General features: G+C 39.4%; 1 protein-coding gene across 1 annotated transcript; it reads left to right on the top strand.

Annotated features, from left to right (window-relative positions):
* Nucleotides 1-688: 688 nt before the first annotated feature.
* Nucleotides 689-21,591, top strand: LOC126481520 (cell division control protein 6 homolog). The gene is made up of 9 exons (XM_050105323.1): nucleotides 689-1,047; nucleotides 1,140-1,310; nucleotides 7,967-8,166; nucleotides 8,292-8,458; nucleotides 8,536-8,782; nucleotides 10,523-10,694; nucleotides 10,774-10,979; nucleotides 18,708-18,851; nucleotides 21,146-21,591. The coding sequence occupies exons 1-9, from the start codon at nucleotides 810-812 to the stop codon at nucleotides 21,242-21,244; spliced, it is 1,644 nt and encodes a 547-aa protein (XP_049961280.1). The 5' UTR covers nucleotides 689-809; the 3' UTR covers nucleotides 21,245-21,591.
* Nucleotides 21,592-21,845: the final 254 nt, after the last annotated feature.

Genomic DNA, 21,845 nt, shown 5'->3' with positions numbered 1-21,845 from the left:
AAAAATCTTTGGTCTTTTGCCAAATAGAATTAAAAGTCTGACAGATAGTCAACCAACATTTAAAAGCAAATTAAAAGTATTTCTGAATGACAACTCAATCTACTCAACAGATAAATTTTTAGATATGAAGTAGTAACTGTAAAAAAATTAATCAATTAATTTGTGTAACGAAAACTTATGTTAAATGAGACGTTCCGCATCACTGCGCAATGTCACATTCATGATCTATGGAATAAGGTTTAATGTATGTATCTACGAAACTGTCGATCTGAACCAGTTACGTCATGGGAGGTCCAAGTATTCAGAATAACGCAAGAGACGATATACAGTAATAATAGTAAGCAAAATTTTGCTACCGATCAGAGTTTTGGATGTTTAGAGATTGTCTAATGCTGCTATTTATTCTACACGTATCTACATGTGTTCTGCAAAATACAACCCAATCTAGGCAGAAATAAGAAAGTGTCATTGGGAAATGTGACGTAATGAGTAAAGAACAATATTATTTACTTATGCACTAATAACAATACGCTGTAATTGGAGCATTCAAGGGCCAATAATAATAATATTAATAATAAATACAAATTTGAAAAAACATATCCAAATGTTTCTTCCTTTCTATCGATACCGATCGTTGATTCGGCTATCGATTCAAGCGTTACCGCGCGTTTTTCGCGCCAAATCTAGTGTTGCTTTCAATGTGGACGTGAAAGTGTGTGCTCTTAAATCAACGGCATAATTCCTGTGTCTGTTATACGCTTATCAGTTTGTCTGCTTACGAACTGAAATAGAAAACGAAGTCCACAGAAATGGCAATGGTACAGACGAATCTGAGATTTAAGGTGAGAAAGAATCCCCAGAGAACCTTGGTTGTGAAAGATTTCTACGGTTCATGCAAAGAAAATACTGATGCATCACGAACGAGTGTATGTGGAGAGGATGACAGTAACTCAAAGACAGGAATTGCTAGTGAAAATCCGCAGCAAGATACAGAGAATCGTATTGCGGCAAGGAAACGCTATACTAGCAATGAAGTGAAATCAGCTGGTAAGTTCTTCCCCCCCCCCCCCCCCCCCCTTTTTTAAAAAAAGTGATTTATATGTATGAAAGACGTTAGCCTTAACATGTGAATTTTTCAGGTAGTCAAATTGATGGCGGGAGTCCTCCAAAGAGAGAGAAATGCGTATCAGCAACAACCCCATCTACTACTCCATCCCAACTACTGATGAAACTGAACTTAACTAGTCCAAAAGCCAGAAGTGATTCACAAGACGAGAAACACTTAACCCCAAAAAAATTGTTCGATTCAGGTATGTTAATATACTTTTCCTTTTCATTGTGTTCCGTATACACTATCACGAGAGCAAGTCGACATAGAAACGATAAAATATAACTCCTGTTCTTTTCTTTTCACACACATCTGAGTGTAAATTTGTATGATTGCTGCGTCAGTTGCATCGTGTAGCTGATTATTTGCTGCTAGTAGCCTAATATTTACTTGATCAGAATGGTATTTTTCAAAGAAAAATTTTTGTACATCTAAAAATTTTCGGTTCATCTTTCAGTACTTGGCTGCTAGTCTTCATGTTTCATAATAAAACACTACTCTCCATGTAGCTTCACAATAATTTTCAATCCACGAATCTAGGTTTGCGATAATTTATTGAAACAGTGATTAGTGAAAATGTGTTTTTAATTTTCTTTAAGTTTGCTAGCATTTTCCAATATCTTGCTTTATGTTAGATGTTATCTTCATGATCTTTACACGAAATATATGTTATCGGCAATATGTTGTCAGCAGTAGAATGCCCTGCAGTCAGCTTCAAATGCGGGGGTCTAAATTTTCTCAATAGTGTTTATCGAAAAGAAAATCTTCCCTCCACGGATTCCCATTTGAGTTCCTGAAGCATCTCCGTAATACTTGTTTGTTGATTGAACATACTGGTAACAAGTCTAGCAGCCTGGCCTTTGAATTGCTTTGATGTCTTCGTTTGATTTGACCTGATGGGGATTCCAAACATGTGAGCATTACTCCAGAACAGGCTGCTCTAGTGTTCTAGATGTGGTCTCTTTTACTGATGGAACATGCTTTCCTAAAATTCCCTGAGGAAACCAAAGCTGGCCATTCACAATCCTTACATGATTGTTTCATTTAATATCGCTTCGCAGCATTGCACCTAGATATTTAATTGATGTGATTTGTCAAGTACAACACTGCTAATGCTGTACGCACACATTACAGGATTGTTTTTCATACTTACCTGCATAACTTACATTTTTCTACATTTAGAGTAAGCTGCCCTTCGCATCACACAAATTGGAAATTGTTTAAGTCATCTTGAATCCTCCAAGAGCTGCAGAATTGCTGCTTTCTCTGTCCATCTGATCATTTATGTATATAGAGAATATGTAGCCCTATCACACTTTCCTGTGCTCTCATGACGATATCTTTGGTTGAGGAACACTCGATGTTGTGGATGAGGCACTAGTTTCTGTTACTTAATCTTTGAGTCACTCACATGCCTGGGAACCTATTCGGTGTGTTCGTACATTCATTAAGTCTGCAGTGGGGCATGTCACTTTTCAGAAATCTAACAATATGAAATCTACATGTTTCCTTTCATCTGTTCTTCTGCAGGATATCAAATGATAAAAGGGCAAGCTGAGTTAGATGGTCACTTGCTGAACAGCACTATCTTACTACCATGAACCCATGATAAGAAGTGTACTGTTTAGATAAGACATAGACGACCTTTGGTGACAAGCTGGCCTGATTCACATATTTAAGCTCTTGAGTGAACTTGGCATTTGATGCAGCAGTGCTCCTAGTAAATAAAATCAAAATGTAAATGTTTGTGGGTTAACGCACCAATATGAATGGCATCCCTAGCCCCTTATAGGGCACATTCATTGCGTGTTCATCCGGAATATCTTCCACAGGCTGGATTGGAACCAAATGTGGACCACCGCATGCCCATCCTTGGTTTAGGTAGCCCTGTGGTTGTAGCCACACAACAGCTGGATTAATCGACAATCTTTTATTGTGTACGGGGTTGGTTTCAAACACAAAAAATTGTCATCTAGTGTATAAAGTAAAATCATTTGACCACATGCCCAGGTGGGCTTAAACAAGGCAGACTGGGAAACTTTCACCTGTAATGTCACCGTTGACTCTCTCCCTTATGGTAACATCGATGTGATGGTTGAGGAGGTGACTACCGCAATCGTTTCTGCTGCATAAATGCGATCCCTGACTCTTTAGGGTGCCCCCAGCAAAAAACAGTCCATTGTTGGTTGCCTGAAGTCGCTGAGGCAATTAGTGTTGGCAAGCTCTCCAGCGACATAAGTGGCACTGTTCCATAGAGCATGTTATAGCCTTGAAACAGCTCCATGCCTGTGTATGCAAGCTTATAAAACGACAGAAACAGGAGTGTTGGGAGAGGTACATGTTGACCACGAGGCGCTGTACATCACCTTCCGAATTCTGGACGAAGATCAGACGTCTTTTTGGGTACCAGACCCCAACAGGTGCCACTGGCATTACCATCAGTGGCGTACTATGTACCAATGCAAACGTGATTTCTGAGTACTTTGCTAAGCGCTATGCTCGAACCTCTGCATCGGAGAACTACCCCCCCAGCCCTTCGCACCCTCAAACAGCGAATGGAAAGGAAAGTTCGTTCAATACATGCCACAGTGAATCCTATAACGCCCCATTTACGGAGTGGGAGCTCCTCAGTGCACTTGCACATTGCCCCAACACAGCTACGGGGCCAGATCGGATCCATAGTCAGATGATTAAACATCTCTCGCCTGACTACAAGTGCCATCTCCTCATCTTTAACTGGATCTGGTGCGATGGCATCTTTCCCTTGCAGTGGCGGGAGAACACCATCGTTCTGGTGCTCAAGCCTGGTAAAAACTGCTTGATGTGGATAGCTATCGGCCCATGAGCCTCACCAACGTTCTTTGTAAGTTGCTGGAACGTATGGTGTGTCGGCAGTTGGGTTGGGTCCTGGAGTCATGTGGCCTACTGGCTCCATGTCAGGGCAGCTTCTGCCAGGGTCGCTCTACCAGTGATAATCTTGTGTCCCTCTAGTCTGCCATACGAACAGCCTTTTTCAGACGCTAACACCTTGTTGGCATCTTTTTTGATCTACGCAAAGCGTATGACACCACCTGGTGACATCATATCCTTGACACATTATACATCTTGGGGTATCCAAGGTCCAATCCAGATTTTTATCCAGAATTTCCTGTTGTCGGTCCGTACTTTCTGTATCCAAGTTGGTGCTTCCCATAGTTCCCCCCATATCCACAAGAATGGGGTCCCGCAGCCCTCTGTATTGAGTGTATCGCTATTTTTAGTGGCCATTAACAATCTAGCAGCAGCTGTAGGGCCGTCCATCTCATCCTCTCTGTATGCAGACGACTTCTACATTTCGTACTGCTCCACCAGTACTGGTGTTGCTGAGCAGCGCCTACAGAGAGCCATCCACAAGGCGCAGTTATGGGCTCTCGCTCACGGCTTCCAGTTTTCGGCCGAAAAAAAGTCGTGTGTTATGCACTTCTATCGGCATCGTACCATTCATCCAGAAACAGAACTTTACCTTCATGACGATCCACTAACTGTAGTGGAGACATATCAATTCTTAGGACTGGTTTTTGATGGCCGATTGACTTGGCTTCCTCACCTTCGTCGGCTTAAGCAGAACTGCTGGCAGCACCTCAATGCACTCCACTGCCTGAGCAACACCAACTGGGGTGTTGATCACTTTACATGCTGCTGCTATACAGAGCTCTTGTTTAATACCGCCTTGACTATGGGAGTCCGGTTTATAGTTCGGCGGCACCCTCAGCGTTGCGTTTCCTCGATCCAGTGTACCATTGTGGTGTTCGACTAGCGATGGAAGCTTTTAGGATGAGTCCGGTGACCAGCGTCCTTGCGGAGGCAGAGTCCCTCCATTGCAGGTCAGGCGTGCACAACTGTTCGCCAGTTGCGTTTCACACGTTCGTTGTTCTCCTGCTCATCCGAATTACCGTCTCCTTTTCCCACCCACGGCGGTTCATCTCTCGCATCGGTGGCCCAGGTCTGGGCTTACAATTGCAGTTCGCATGCGATCCCTTCTGTCTGGAGTCATTGTCTTTACCACATATACTCGAGGTCCAATTGTGTGCACCTCCATGGTGTACACCTAGGCCGCGGATTCGCCTGGACCGTTCACCCCGCGGCTTTCTGCAGTCACTTCATCTCGATTCTTGACATGTACTAAGGCCATGAAGTGGTTTACACCGATGGCTCGATGGTGTATGGTCATGTCGGCTTTGCATATGTCCATGGAGGACTTATTGAACAGCATTCCTTGCTCGATGACTGCAGTATTTTCATTGCAGAGCTGGTGGCTATATCTTGTGCTCTTGAGCACATCCGTTCATGCCCTGAGTAGTAGTTTCTTCTGTGTACAGACTCCTTGAGCAACCTACAAGCTATCGGCCAATGCTACTCTCGTCATCCTTTGGTAGTGACCATCCAGGGGTCCATCTATGCCTTGGAACGGTCCGGTTGTTCAGTAATGTTTGTGTGGACCCCAAGATATGTCGGAATCCCAGGCAATGAACTTGCTGACAGGCTGGCCAAACAGGCTATATGGAAAGTGCTTATGGAGATCGGCATTCCAATAACTGACCTGCATTCCTTTTTACGTCGCTAGGTTTTTCAGCTTTGGGAGATGGAATGGCGTAGTCTCAGTACGCATAATAAACTGCGTGCCGTTAAGGAGACTACGAATGTGTGCCAGTCCTCAACGCTGGCCTTTCGCAGGGACTTTTTGGCTCTTCCGGCTCCACATTGGCCACACTTGGGCGACCCACGGCTACCTCCCGGCTCCGAATTGGCCACGCTTGAGTGACCCACGGCTATCTTGTGTGCCGTGAAGACCTGCCTCAGTGTCGATGCGTCATCCGGTTGACAGTGGCCCATATTCTGGTGCACTGTCTCACTTTGACTGCCCTGCGACGAAATCTTGGGTTACCGGACTCGTTGCCGCTAATGTTATTTGACAATGCTTCATCAACTGATTTAATTTTTCATTTTATTTGTGAGGGTGGGTTTTATCATTTGATCTAAATTTTTGTGTGTGTCCTTCCTTCACCCTAATGCTTTTAGGGTGGAGGTTTTAATGTGTTGCAGAGTTCAAAATTCTGAAATTTTGGAACAAATTTTTGCTGTCACAAGTCCCACACCAAAAACATCTGTAGCTTGAACCAGTTGATTGTCAGCATTGTCAGAAACTTCTCGAATTGTGATTCAGTCAAAGATCATAACCATTTTTCAGAAGAGTTACTGGTGTTGATGTGGTACATGTATGGTCTTTTTCTGCCATTCCATTGGAGACATGAATACTCAAGTGTGTTTCAAAACATCCTCACTAATTCTAAGTTCAAATAAAAAAACAGGTTGATCAAAATATTAACATAAATGATATCTGTGAGTAAGTGAGAAGTTTTGTTCACGCACTTTGCTATAATGAAAGGTTGACATAATTATATCAAAATGAGGACTAAGACATCGAATTGACATTAAGCTAGTGCGTACTGTAATCTTGACGAATTCCAACTGTGGAGGGATGAAGATTGTGCTTATGCTGTGGAATCATTTCTGGCAAACGGTTATTTTCTGTTGTTGCTTGCTGCCCAGCATGCTTTCAGGAGATGCTTCCACATTCCCCCTGTGGGAAGAGAAGGAAGGCCACATAACATCCATACCCCAAACAACATTAACACGGTAGGGTGTTTATTTCAGCTGTCAGTAAAGAGAACTGCTCAGAACATGTTACACCTCTTCAGTTGATTAGAAGGTGCATCAAATTTTTCAACAGGACTTGAGATTTTACCTGTACAGGGGTGGACAGAATGGTTAACTTCTTGAAAAAACACTACATAATGACCTTATTACTACTGTGTCATGTGTGGTTGGAAGATTTGGGATGATTTGTATTTGCTTTTTTGAAGAGCAAGTGAGACAGTAAACTCTTCAATCATACATGCTTGATTAACACTTTTTTTTTTTTCATTAAGTCTCAATCAGCTGCAGATTTACCAGATCTGGTTTTAGCAAGATGGAGCCACTGCTTATGCAATTCAGATTTCTCTCAAAGTGCTGAAACAGAAGTTTCCTAGATGCTTAATTTTTTCATGTAACATCACCTGACCAGCGTGATCGCCAGACCTTACTCTGTGGGCCTTTTGTATTATGGCATTTGATGGCTGAGCTGTTCAGAACATCAGCTGAGGTCTTCACTTCCCTAAAAACTGCAATACAGGAAGAAACTAGTCTTACTGCTAAAGAATTAGTCATTAGTTATGCAGAATTTCCGAAGTGCATTTGACTATACATTGATGTGGAGGATACTATTTGACTGAAACACTGTTTAAAAAATGAAAATTTCCACTGTATAGATACCATTCAATTTAATATAGCTTCTTTATCCTGATCCATCTGATTTTTATTTAAACTTGAAATTAGGTGTTTTGCTCCACTGTGTGTATAACCCGCAAGATGATCCTTTTCCCCAACCCACCTCTCAGTGAGTCTAACTTTAGTATATTACCAGAGAGTTAAGCTTGCCTCTTTAACCATGGTCTCATTAAAAGCTATGTGGAAGTGTAAGATGCTTTGTGGTGGTGGTGGTGGTGGTGGTGGTGCACTTGTGTGAGGTTAAATAATTGCATTATTTTAAATTATCGCAATTTTTGCATTCCCAATATTCTTGTATTTTCTATAGTTTTGTTTCTAGGGCTTCATCCCCACAGTATCTGTGTGTCTCATCACTAAAGTTTATTTGACCTTCTTTGCATAATGTTACTCAAATTTTGAAGAAATGTAGTAATTTGTATTAGTTTATTATCACCTGGCATACTAACAGGTACAAATCTACTTATATTCATTCATTTTCCCCCTTTTCAGATCCTGCCTTTCATCAAGCAAGAAAGGCTCTCCATTGCACGTCCTACAATGGATTACCTGGAAGGGAAGAGCAGCTGGAATTCTTCCAAAATTATCTGCAGGACCACTTACTTCAGAGAAAGCCAGGAACTGTTTATGTGTCTGGTCCTCCAGGTACAGGAAAGTCAGCTTGCCTGAAAAAGATAATGGGACTGAAAGAGGTGGGCCTAAAAGCAGTGTGCATTTTTAAATTAATAGTACTGCTTTTATCACGTGATTTGAGTTAATGATGGTAACAAGTTTAACTGCTCTGTTAGTTTTCCTAAAATTTCTTCCTTTTTTGTAGATTAATGAAGGTTACAGAACAGTTTACATAAACTGCACGGCATTAAAAACTTCACAAACAATATATTCACGAATATGTTCTGAGCTGAATCTGAAGACCTCAACAAAAACTGTTAAGGAATATGTAAAGATCATTGAAAAGTTGCTCTGCAGCAGCAGGAAAATGATGTGAGTAAGATGTAATGAGAAAATAACCTATTATTTTTTGGTTGTGTGTTGATTTAACATCTGTTTTTCTATTGCAGATTATTTATTTTGGATGAAATAGACCAGTTGGATAGTCGAAATCAGTCCGTTCTGTATACATTGTTTGAATGGCCATCAAAACCTGATTCAAAACTTGTCTTAATAGGTATTGCAAATGCACTTGATTTAACTGACCGAGTACTTCCTAGGTTACAAGCTCGTGTGGAATTGAAGCCAAAGCTTGTTCATTTCCCACCATATACAAAACAGCAGATTGTAACTATACTGTCTTCAAGGTTATCAGAGGTAAGATTTTAATATTACACAAATTTAGTTAAGTTAGTAGGATAAAAACAAAAGCAGTGATTATTTGACTGAAAGTAGGCTCTTTATTGGGTTGACTCCCCTCATCAGTGGCTTACGTCGTTGATGTGCACAACTGAGCCCCAAGTAAATTAAGACTAATCATGCAGTAGGATCATTAAAAGGTTGGGTGTCAATGTTTCCCATATATTTATTAATAAATTCGTTTAATAACAGCTGATTCAGCAAGAAGTGATTTAATTATTTGAAAATAAAGTGGATGTAACAGATTAGTTAAAATTTACTGTAGATCATTTGACCAAAAAATCCAGTATCCTTGGCATCTGTTTGTTGCAGAGTCAGAGAATATGTTACATGCTTATGTGTAACAAGGTATCTAAAACAGAATGAATGTAATTGTGCTCATAGAGCAAATGTGTTAATTTATTGGAAAATTTCAGGAATTTGAGTCTATATAAACTCAGAAGAATTTAACATGATTTTCAAGGAGTCCTTGTGGTTGTACAAAAGTTTCTATGATGTCCTCCAGATGTGTAAACATAAAGGAGAAATGTGTAGAGTAGAAATGAGGATGTACAGTGCAAATGGGGGTGGCAAAACAAGGAGATAGGAAAAGAAATGAATAAGAGCAAGACGAACTAGTATAATTGTGGACACCTGTGTTTTTGAGATTGTGTTGTTGAAAATAGGAATATGAAGTACCCGCATGACGAAACTACCATATCTTCTACATGATCCTCTTCAGAGCTGAATGTTTAAAGAATTCCTTATTGAGATGCAACACTACTCCCTCTTTATCTAGGTGCTTCTACTTGTTATAAGTGCCCTTTGTACTTTCATAATCATTGTTGCTGCAGCTGCCTCATGGTTACTGACACAGTTCTGCATGGATCTTGGGGAAGAGATCACGTCTGTTGCTATTAGATCCAAAGTATTTGAATCAGGAGTGGGATTCTGAACAATCTGTTAAAGGTAGTTATCAGGAAATGCTTTAGTATTGTTTCATAGGACATCTTGACACATCCACCACTTATAAAACTGTTATCCCAATTGATGGCTGGATTGTGAGTCTCCTGTAATGACATTGGTTGGAGTGGGGAAGGTACGTGCTAGTGAACTTGTATTTCCTCTGTAGTTTTTGTTACATATGGAGGTGAGTCTGGTGGTAGACAGAAGGATCAAATTAAATTTTTATGCACACCCATTGTATTGAGTTTTGCCCAGACAGTTGCACATACAGTTTCAGTTATTGTCTTGGTGGATTTGTATTTGTCTGCTGTGACAAATACACCACCTCTGTTTACCATTAGCCTATCTTTCCACTATATGATTAAATTTTCCCCAAAAATCTCACTGTTGTCAATTTATAGTTTTAAGCAGCTTTTTTTCACATCAAATAGCAGGAGTGTACAGTTGCTTGATGAGTTATTGTATCATTACTACTACTACTACTACTACTACCATGCTAGGTACTTCTGAGTAAGGAAATGAAATGCTTATGATAAGGATTCAACTCAACATTTGTGCTGATTGCTTATTAACAGATATGTAATTTTTTTTAAGGATTATTTTATGTAATCTCTCGAAGCTTTGAAGCAAACATTATTTTGTGGTCATCTAAGTGTCATTGTGTTTCTTTTTAATTACAGTTTGAAATCTTCTACCGTGAGCCAGGCATTTTTATTTTTATGTCTTCTAATGTCCACATTTCTCTTCTTTCAGTTCAATGTAAACCAGATATTCAGTCCTGCTGTAGTGCATCTTCTAGCTGCAAAAGTTGCATCAATGTCAGGAGATGCAAGACGTGCTTTAGACATTGGACGGCGAGTAATTGAAATTGCAGAATCTAGACTTCAGGCAGACCCATTGCCATTACAGCCAATTGCACAAAATGGTATGTAGTACTGAAAACACACCTCACATTTGAAAATGCAAATAATTTTCATGTTCTAAACTAAGGTGTCTTCCAACAGAATCAAATTCAGCCAATCCAAGATCACCACGTAAAAGCACTGGAGGTGTTGATACTAAACTAGTTATGGATGTTTTGAATAACATTTATGGGACATCACAAACCCTTAATGAAGAAAGTGCATTTCCTATACAACAAAAGGTTCTTGTTTGCACATTGTTACTATTGTTGAAAAGTGGACCAAAAAAGGACATTTCTTTAGCAAAGGTAAGCATTTATTATTTATATACCCACAGTAATTCTAAGTTAAACAATGTATTGTGCACTTATACAGCACTGGTAGTAATCGGTAGATATTTCTTTATTGCTACTGAAAAATAGGCAATTTTTGTAGGGAAAAGTGATACAAGTGCATTCCTTTATATCACCTTCATCTTGACAAATGTTTTGTAATCAAGTAAAATTGTCATACAAAGCAAGCAGTATTTTGCTAGTAGTAAACATTGTAAGTGACAAGTGATACTTTTGTTATATGGTGATTAAAAAATAACATTTGCTGTTACCAAGTTTGGAACACACAGTGCAGTTAAGTGCCGAGTTCTTGCTTTAAGCCAAAATATTTTTGGAATTATATTGTACACCTAAAATGCTAAATTGTAGTTCTGATTTTGCAGCACATAGGTAAGTGTTAATTCTCTTGTTGCAATGTATCATAAGTGTTGATATTGCCATGAGGTAGTCAGACAAGGAGTGGCGTGTGAAGATTGTCGGTTGGAGTTCCATTGGGGCAGTTGTAGTGGGGAATTAAATGGGAACTCAATGAGCCTCATGCATGGAAATGTGAGCTCTGCAAAAAAGACAAGAGAATTGCTGAACAGAAAGTAAAGATTCGTGCCTTTATGCTGAATTAGATTTTGTCAAATTTGAAGGGGAGGGGGGGGGGGGGGGAGTAGGAACTGGATAAAGGTAACCAGTAATGGGCAAAAGGGAACAGCTATCTACTTGAGCTTCCAATATCCAATAAGTTCGACTTGTTGCCTGTATTAGGAGGGGAAGAGCTTCATATAGCTGCAGATGACATTAGGGTGCAGAAGACTTCCAGCAAAGAAACTTAGTGCCAAATGATATCAAGAGATAGGTAGTCAAAGCAAGGGAGTAGACCAGATGGTACAGAAAACATTAGGGACATGGTATTGTGTCAACAGTATTGTAAAGCAGATTGCTAGTCTTACCTAGATGATGGAGGACATACAAAATTTGTGTAAGGATTTTGTTTGTGGGGTGGGTGATCATAGTTGGTGCAGGGAACAGCCTGACTAAAGAAAAAAAATACTACTTTTGGGGGTGACATTGATGGAATAAGAGTAGCAACTGCACCCATAGGTGAGTTTCATAGAGGTCCTGCAGCACAATGACCAGCGCTGGCTCAGCACTGCTGTGAGCTGTATGACATGAAATAGAGCAGTCTGCTGTTGACTGAAATGAAATCTTAAGTGCAGTGCCTGTTTCTACAATCGGAGGTGGGATGTGTTATTGGTGATAGAGATGTCAACCTTGTTCACTAGCTGCATTTTTTCAAAGTGTTTGAGAAGATGGTGTACTCTAGAATAGTAACCCTCCTGAGCAACAATTTCTTAGTAAATCAGTGTGGATTTTAGAAGAGTTGCTCAACTGAGAATGCCATTTACATATTTGCACACTAAATTTTACAAGAATTAAATAATAAAACAGCACCTATTGGTATTTGTGAGTCGCAATAGCCTCCTAGATGAACTGATGTTCTATTTTATGAAATTGGTGGTATAGCCAACCAGTGTCATACCTAATCAAAAGAATGCAGAAAGTCGTACTGGATAATTCAACCAATTTAAGTGGGGGACTTCTCTTCTGGCTGGGGAGAACTTCCAGGTTCCACAAGGCTCAATCTTAGAAGCACCAATGTTTCTCGTATATATAAATGACCTTCCACCTTTTGTTTGCAGATGATACTAGTACTGTAATAAATCCAGACAATTTTAAACCCAGTGATGAGAAGACATGCAGAATATATTAATTCAGATTTGTACAGAGTAATAGTAATTTTTAGTAATTAAGTACTGAAGAATGCTAAGTGGGCAGCTTGTTTGTGATACATAACCCACATACTTCATTGCCATGCAACCATGAATATACAAATACTGAAAGATCTGTAGAATGGACTGTGGTGTAGTTAACTGGTTATTGTAAATGGATATATAAGTATGTCAGTTATGTTTTATGTGACTGTTATGCATTGAGAAAGTAAATAGAGATGACATACAGCAGTGGAAGAAATGTTAAATAATATCCTTTAAAGTATTATTGAGTGCTTTTCTGCTAATAGCGTCCCAGTTTCAAAAAGACACAACATGTTCACTTCTGCCCCCCTCCCTAGATGTACTGCACTAATGACAAATGTAACACATTGTGAGGAAATACCTTGCGTGGAAATTTCAAATTTGTTTTTGACATGGAATAGGTGACAACTGTCAGAGGAGGTACTGTTAGTGGTTGGTGCACTTGATATGAACCTATTAATTAACCTGAATCATGCAAGGGGCTTCAGGTGTTGACTGAATGGGAAGGATTCCTCCAGGTGCCACATGAAAAATTTGGCATAGGATGGTGCCATGCAAGTAACCATGGCAGCACAACAGATTCCTTTATAGATTTGCCCTGTGAAAGTGAAATAATTATGGATCAGTATGTGGTTAACTATGGACAACATTGTGAAAGATAGTATTCCATCATTGTGGGACAATGGGTATGGGGATGTTGGTGTAAAATGATGTTGAAACCAGACATCTGGTGGTAATGGGACAGGATTTGGGCAGAGGAAGTGAGTAGTGTCTTGAATGTATGTGGGATGTTACAGACAATGGTTTGGAGATGTTGGGCAATGAAGGCAGAGGTCGTTCAGCAGGAGCTTTGTACCCAGCCACAATGGGATGACCAGAGGGGAGATATTTGGAGCTGGGTTTACGGAATTTGAGGAGTAGGTAAAAGGTAAGTCTGGGAGGGAGGGGGGGGGGGTTGTTGCTGGTATGAGGAGGGAGATTGATTCACGTGGACTTGCTTGCGATCCTGATCATAATAATTTGCATGCAAAAGTTTCCGAAAGTTGGTGGAGACCTGCAGCCACCTTGTTACCATAATTCATGACCACTGTGGTGGAGCCTTTGTCTGTAAGAAGGATAAGGTCTGGATTGATTTTGAGGTTATGGATAGCTGTGTGTGCAATAGGAGTGATGGACACACTGGGAAAGGGTTTAGAATGGAAGGCGAGGCCAGGTTTGAAGTGAAGAATTCCTATAAGATAACTGGGGCATGGTTGGATGGAAGCAGAGAGGATCAAGTTTCGTTGTAGTTTTGAACTATTTTAAAGCAATGCTATGTGGGATTTTGGTTGATTGTTGTCAGTGGGATGCGTGGCAAAGCAATGTTTCCACTGCAGAGAACGGGTGAAGGAAACATCTTTTATAATTATGGAATGGTTAAATTTAGTTTTTGCGCTAGATTTGAGGCCTTTGCAAGGTACCAGGACTTCTGCAGGGATCAGTACTTCCACTTTGACAGCTGTCACCCATTTGATATCAGGAAGTCTTTTCCATCCAGCCTTGCCACTTGTGGCTCCACATCTGCAGTGGACAGCAGTTGTTGAAATATAATAACCTTACTGACAGACAGTGTCCTATCCAGCTCATCCATAAATGAATTTATTTTCCAAGTTTTAGGTCAACTTGTTTTGAACAAAAAGCAGAATGTAAGGCCAGAAAATAAATTTTTCACTTAGTGTCTTCACGCGGCAACATATATAATTGTGGTATTCCCTTTATAGTCACTCCACCAGCCAGTGAACATATCGTCATATATTTCTCATTATGTTTGTAGGTTTTATCCATAGAAACTTGAAAAGTGCTTACATGCTGTGTATTAATCTCTCTCATAAATCCTTACCAGGACACAGCACTCAGGTTGGAGACTTTTATACTGATCCACTTTCATGTATTTTCTTTTACCTTTATGCTCTGAAACACTATCTTCAATATTATCAGTTCAGCATTGTTGTTCAGACTTTAGAAGTTCTAGTCTCTGTGATCAGCTGTTAACAATTTGTTGCTGTCAACATTTTGTTTGATGTTCCTTTGCATGTATATGTATGTCTAACTTTCTAAAGAGCTATTGTGCAGTGACTGTCAGCAGTTGCTATTTCAATGTAAGGCAAATGGCCCAGTTACAGAAAACAGTTTCAGCGTTACCATCCTTTCGTAGTTTGCAGACAACAGTGTGCTTTATTGTAAATGGCAGCAGACATATTTTAACATACAGGGTTAGAGATCACAGAAATGTTACATGCATTTGCATTTGAATTTAATTTAACAATATTATGACAGGGATAGTTGCTACTCACCATATAGTGGACATGCTGTGTTTGGCTCCAGCTGCCAGACTCTGTGGTCTCGCGCGTGCATGCATGTGTTGTTTATTTTTGACAAAGGCCTTGTTGGCTGAAGGCTTACTTTCTGACAGTCTTTGTGTTGTGTCTGTCTGTGACTTATCTCCACTACAAGTTGAGTGGCAACTATCCTTTTCATAATATTGTTACAGTCCATCATGGATTTTCCATTGTTTGAATTTGATGTAAATTTGATATGCTCACTGAATATACTCTTTGCTATGAAGTATGTAGCAGATACTGCACAAATGAAGGTACTTGAAACCAATTTGCAAGTACTAAAAATATACGTATGTTTTTACCTAACAGTTTCTGTTTCACTCTCTTGAACAATGTCAATGGCAGCATTTTTTGTCTGATTCTCTTTCTGGAAATGTCATCTGCTTGCATATTTATCACTAGTTGGTAATATGGATTTAAAATACCATTACCTTATAAAACAACTACAAACACAGTGGCCAAATAGAAATTGAAATCAAATCTAGTTGAGGCAAATAGTTAAAATTTACAAAACACGTTTATTTTTGATTTTTCTGAAAATATGTATATTTGATCCCTAAACGTTACAATAGATTAGCTCAAGCCTGTCCTTTCCACTCACACTGTCAGTAACACTTGTTCTTTCAGGAGTGTTCTGATTCATCACCACTTGTTGTGTCCACATTAATAATTTTCATCGATGGCAACTTCCATGGTGCTATTGTTCATTCAGTACTAATTGTGCCACCTTATTGCAGTACCCTCTCCAGTGACACTGTGGAGGCAGGTGTTTGCAAGCTTCTGTAAGGTTTCACTGGATATTTGCCCAGTGACATTGCATTCTCAGAAAGTCTTTGCTTTTGCCCAGGTGAAATCAGTTGCATTGAGGTTACATTTGTATGGCAGCAGGTGGACGACTTAGGTAATAGCCTAGACTTAAAGACACTTAGTCAGTGACATTGCAGTTAATCTTGCTCTTCTGCAGCCATTCCATCGTTGCCACTTCCGTATTGCTTCTTATTGGTATCTTGTCAAGCTGCCTGTTGTGATACAGCTCATTGCCCATGACAATCACTGAATATGAAGGATTCCTGATACTTGGTACAAGTTTTTGGACAACTTAAGTCACACATGGTGTACAGTATCACATCCTTTCTGAAGTTTTAGATTTCACAGTGGACTTAACCAGCAACTCTAAGGAAAGGAACAATTTACTGGAGAAACTTAGACAGCATTGTACATTACATCAGGCAAAAGTATATCACATCAGTATGTAGTTGTACTTCTATATAAAGTGATTTGGCATGTACAAGGCAGCAGTTACTCAAGGAATACTTAGGGAATTGCTTTAATTAAAAAAAATAGTTCTAATACTGAGTCAAGTCTTTACTAAAAGTTTTCTCCCAGAGTAACTTTGGGTGTGCCTACATGATCTAACGTGCCTGCCTTTCAGAAGTGAAGCAGTTCTGTCTGGTTAAAGGTGCTCTCTGATGAAGTTGCTAGCGAATTCATGCCATCAGTTTAACCAGTAGCATGTGTGGGAGGCATGTAGTGTGTAGACTCTGGGAGGGGGAGGGGGGGTCTGTAGAGCAGAACACAGTTGCTTCTCTCATGTGATGCAGATCTAGAGTAGAACAGACATCTTTCTTGAGAGACAGAGTGTCTGGCTCTGTGCTCGATGACTGGCCACAAACAGTTCTTAACATGAACTGCCTCCTCTTCCACTGCCTCTCCAGTCATTTGACGTCAGAGACTGATCTACACTTGGTAACTTCCTACATGCCCCATGTATATATACATTTTATCTGAGTTCCTTTTCTATCATTGAACATCAGCCCTGGACACCCACTTGATCAGTCCTGACTGCTCGATCACCTGCGTATTCTCAGAAGCTGAATATGATGACACCCTCCCTCTCCTCGCAGATATACAGGCAATAATTGAATGCACATATTAAAATAATTTTCATGGACTAGGACTGTCAAATAAAAGAATTACTGAAACTAACTTCTTTGGAGATTCATCAGGATGAGTATTTGTGAACGTGAAGAGTCTCGTTAGCAGCTTGCTTTCTTGACTGAGCAAGTGAATGTAGCAAATTCATCTGTTATTTTTCCTTGTCGCATATTTAACAACATTCACCGTCATTGTGTGAGTGTGGCTGCAAATTGCTGTTCTTTCCATGAAGAGGACTGGAAGGTGCCACCATCATTGAAGCAGCATCCTCAGACTCACTTGTTTTTGAAGCAGTAAATTGCATTGCAAAACACAAGTCACAGCACAGTGAAATTAAGCTGGAAACAATATTACTGCTAGAATATCAGAACTATGGTTGTTGGTAACAATCAGAAACAAGTGAATATTCCGGAATGAGAGTTTCACTCTGCAGTGGTGTGTACACTGATATGAAACTTCTTGGCAGATTAAAACTGTGTGCTGGACCGAGACTTGAACTTGGCACCTTTGACTTCCACAGGCAAGTGCTCTACCATCTGAGCTACCCAAGCAAGATTCACGACCTGCCCTCGCAGCTTCAATTCTGCCAGTACCTGCCTACCTTCCAAACTTCGCAGAAGCTCATCTGTGAAGGGGGTAGGAGACTAGAAGAGTTTGGAAGTTAGGAGACGAGGTACTGGCAGAATTTCTGCTGTGAGGACGGGTTGTGAGTCATGCTTGGGTAGCTCAGATGGTAGAGCACTTGCCTGCAAAAGGCAAAGGTCCCGACTTGTGGTCTCAGTCCGGCACACAGTTTTAATCTGCCAGGAAGCTTCAAGTGAGTACTGTTCCAAAGACACAGTTTTTAGCGGTAATATCGAAACAGTGGCTGTTGACAGTCACTGCGCATGGCTCTTTAGAAAGTAAACAGACAATAGCTAAACTTCGTTTCCCTTGATATTATACAGTCCAGACTACTTTGTGCTGCTGGCATGCACTAAACAATATTTTAAAATGCAGAAGGCCTCATTTACATTACTAATTGCTTCTGGCAGCTGTCCTGTTTTATTGTGCCTCAAGATGATTTTTACACTTTAGGCATTGGAATCCATAAAATGAAGTGGGCCCACAAGTGATGCTGAACAAGTAGTACTCCATTTCAATTGTCAGATAGTAGTATTACAGGAATTTCTTAAGTAAACTGTTTCATGATGAGCACTTGGAACTGAAATTTTTCCTTCTTGAATAGATTCTGTTTATGTTAAGTTTCTTAATAATGGTTACCACCAGAGTACCTGAATGAGCCAATAAAGATCCATAAATAGCATACAGGTTATTCACATAGTTTCATTTTAATTAATGTATTAATATTGATCATCAGCATGTGTTTTCTGTTCTTGTGTAAGCCAGCCTTAATTTCTTTTAATATGTTGTGAGTTGCTCCTGTGTTTGTTGAATTGTATGGTAAGATCTTAATAAAATTAAATGCCAGAATAGCAGCATTAGTCACACAGCATTCTGTTATCCTTCTTGAGATCTGGAATTTGTATGACATAAAGTTTTTCCTTTTTGTAAATCATATTTTCAACACAATATTTCAATTGCAGCTGCATGAAGTGTACCGTCGTGTTTGTAGTAGAAGAAATATTTTAGCTGTGGATCAGGCTGAGTTCAGGAGTTTGTGTCAAATGGTTGAAATACGTGGTATTATCCGGTTACAAGGTGCTCGTAAAGAAGCGCGGCTCACAAAGGTAACTTGAACACCTTTAGTATGTCTTAAGAATTTTGCTGGGTACAGACTAACAATCTTGTTTCTACTTTTTCTCTGTTGAAAATTTTATATGCTATTATTTTTTCGGTCTTTTGCTTTATACTAACCTTTCAGGTGTTACAAAGTCTTCACGTCAGTCTCTCTCTCTCTCTCTCTCTCTCTCTCTCTCTCTCTCTCTCTCCTCCCCCCCCCCCCCCCCCCCCTCGGTGTGTGTGTGTGTGTGTGTGTGTGTGTGTGTGTGTGTGTGTGTGTGTGTGTGTGTGTGTGTGTGTGTGAAATATAACTTCCAAGTTTAGAAGACAGAAATGTTACTCTGGGATGACAGGCATCAGTATATAGTTAAAAGAAACCTTTTTATGTTCAACTTTATTTTTCTGTGTGAAGAATGTTTTGTAATTTGTGACCTGCAGTTGTAAGTATTGCTGCAATTCCTTCAAATGTCTGATGTCTTGAGGGGGGCTAAAATTTGTTCACACATTAATTATGAAGTTAATCCTTCAGATTGTAAAATAACACTAATTAATCTGTAGAATTTAATAGCATAATTCACAAGTATAATACCCTTTATTTGTATTTTTCTGCTAGTAGTCATTTATTTATTTTATGTTTAATTTAACACATTCAACATATTTAAAGCATGTTTTGCTCATCAGGTGTTCATGCATACAGATGACACATAAAGACAACATCATAGTATAAAATTACCTAGAACAGTTGTTTTCACTCTTCTGTTGCTGTAGTGATTATTGGGTTATTGGAGGTGGGTGGGGGGGAGGGGCAGAGGGTGCCCAGAAATCTGTCAAGTGTTGAAGTATGCTGGAATACCATCAGGCTGGAACCAGAAGGTGCTTTGTATCGCAACTGGTACCGTGTAAAGTTTTCCGTGCAGTAACTGACACTAAGTAGCTCCAGTTAAGTACGTTTGCAGGTATACAGGTTCTAGAAGATTAGCAATCATTCCAGCTCAAATGTTTATGGGAAACTTATTTTGATAGATCTGCCAGCAACAGCATGTTGGTGGTCACTCTACCAAATGTGACTGTTCAGAGTGTTAAAATAGGTGGCACACATGAAAGCCACATTTATGGAAGGCAGCACCATTATCATTTTGATGAAGAAACCACTGCACAAATTCCACGTATCGTGTGAAATATGGTTTGCTCTAGTGCCTGCATATTCTAGTGGTGTACCTTCCAGATGCTTAAGTGATGTATGCCCATTACCGGTTCCACAACATGTATGTGGATGAAAATCTATTGGGAAAGCTATGTCATAACATCCTCAGAATCTGATGTATGTTTATGGAATTATTTCAACAAAACTAGTTCAGTTGATATTATAAAGTTAATATTGTAATACTGTAGTGCTCGAGAACCACATAATAATATATATAGTAATGAATATAAAATATTTCAGAAATGTCAGTGTAATTAATGCTGTGTTATTATATTTTTCTTTATGAATGTGAGTAATCACAGCCAGAAAATTCATGGCAGCACTATAGTGTGAAACAAATCAGGAGAAGTTGAGTGGTTGGAAACAATGAGAAGTAATGAGATAAGATCAGGAGATGAATAGGAGGAAATCGATAGGGATATGAGCTCTGGAATGGACAGAATCTGGAAGAGGACCAGTTGGAAGACCATGAACAAGCTGGAGAGACCAAGAGAAGTGTAATTTTAATTGGAGAAGAAGAAATGCTGTACGATTGACTGTGGGAGAAAACAGAAGATTGGAAGAGGCTTTGTGAATGACTTGACTAAGCATAAACATATCAGGGAGAAGAAGATAGGAATTAATGTAATCACATGTCATCCAATGCCAACAAGCTTACGTGTAAGGCTCACATTTCACAAATTTACGGTAGTGATGTCTACTGTGAAAAGACAAATTCTTGTTACACATTTATTTACAAGTGGTTGTGTGTGGTTGTGTGTGGTTGTGTGTGGTTGTGTGTGTGTGTGTGTGTGTGTGTGTGTGTGTGTGTGTGTACACCAGTGACACTCAATGATCCAGCAGTGAATTTCAAATGGCAGATAGAAAGTGGTGGTATAACAAATTTATCTCGAGGAAAATAATTTTATTTCCTCTTAGGCAAGCAAGACTCGTCATGTATTTAAATGTTTCAATAGTTACCTCTCTATCGCCCTTTCTCCCCTTTTCCTCCCCTTCATTGCCCCCTTCTTACTTTTCCCTCCTCGGCACTTCATTTTTTGCAGCATTTGTATTATCTGCTAAAGTTCATTCTCAATATTTTGTTTTTTCACCTTCCAGGTTTGCTTACAGTGGGATGAGGAAGAAGTTGCTGCTGCTCTAAAGGACAAACAACTTCTTGCAGCAATTATGAATGACAAGTCTGCTGTCTTACCATAACAGCATTATTAGCATTAACAGAAAATGCATTGTAATTTATTTGTGGAGACTTCCTTGTATTTTTTGTGCCTAAAAATTATTGGACAGGCAGCCAATGATAAAAGTGATTGTTAAAGCAATCAGTGTGTATAAATTAAAGAGTAAACTTCATGTTGAAGTTGTCCCAAATATTGTCTGGAATAACTTGTTTTGTGATGTTGGGAGAAATGAAGTTGGGTAAACTTGTATCATGAAAATCGTTGATATTTTTCATTGCATGAGATTTTATTTTATTTCAGGGTTGTGTGTTTTGTACATGGACTTTTCCTGTCAACAAAGGAAATTAAAAATATGTTGATCTTTTTTAATTTATTTATTTTTTCTTAAGTCTTAATCCTTTTAACAATACTATAATTACCAAATCTGACCACAATTGACTACATCATTTTCTTGCAGCAAATGAATCTACAAAATAGGAAGCTATTTCTTTTTAAATCCTGTAAAAAAAATTTGAAATGCTATATTTTGAACTGAGGAAATTGAAGGGATTAAAAAAGACAAAATGTGCCACTTTTCTTCTATTTAGTAGAGTTAGTTGGGGTAACATTGACACTTCGCAGGT

This window comes from Schistocerca serialis, chromosome 5 (assembly GCF_023864345.2).
Source record: "Schistocerca serialis cubense isolate TAMUIC-IGC-003099 chromosome 5, iqSchSeri2.2, whole genome shotgun sequence".
Lineage (NCBI taxonomy): Eukaryota > Metazoa > Arthropoda > Insecta > Orthoptera > Acrididae > Schistocerca > Schistocerca serialis.
The sequence above is the reverse complement of the archived record's forward strand: the minus strand, read 5'-3'. Positions and strand labels throughout refer to the sequence as shown.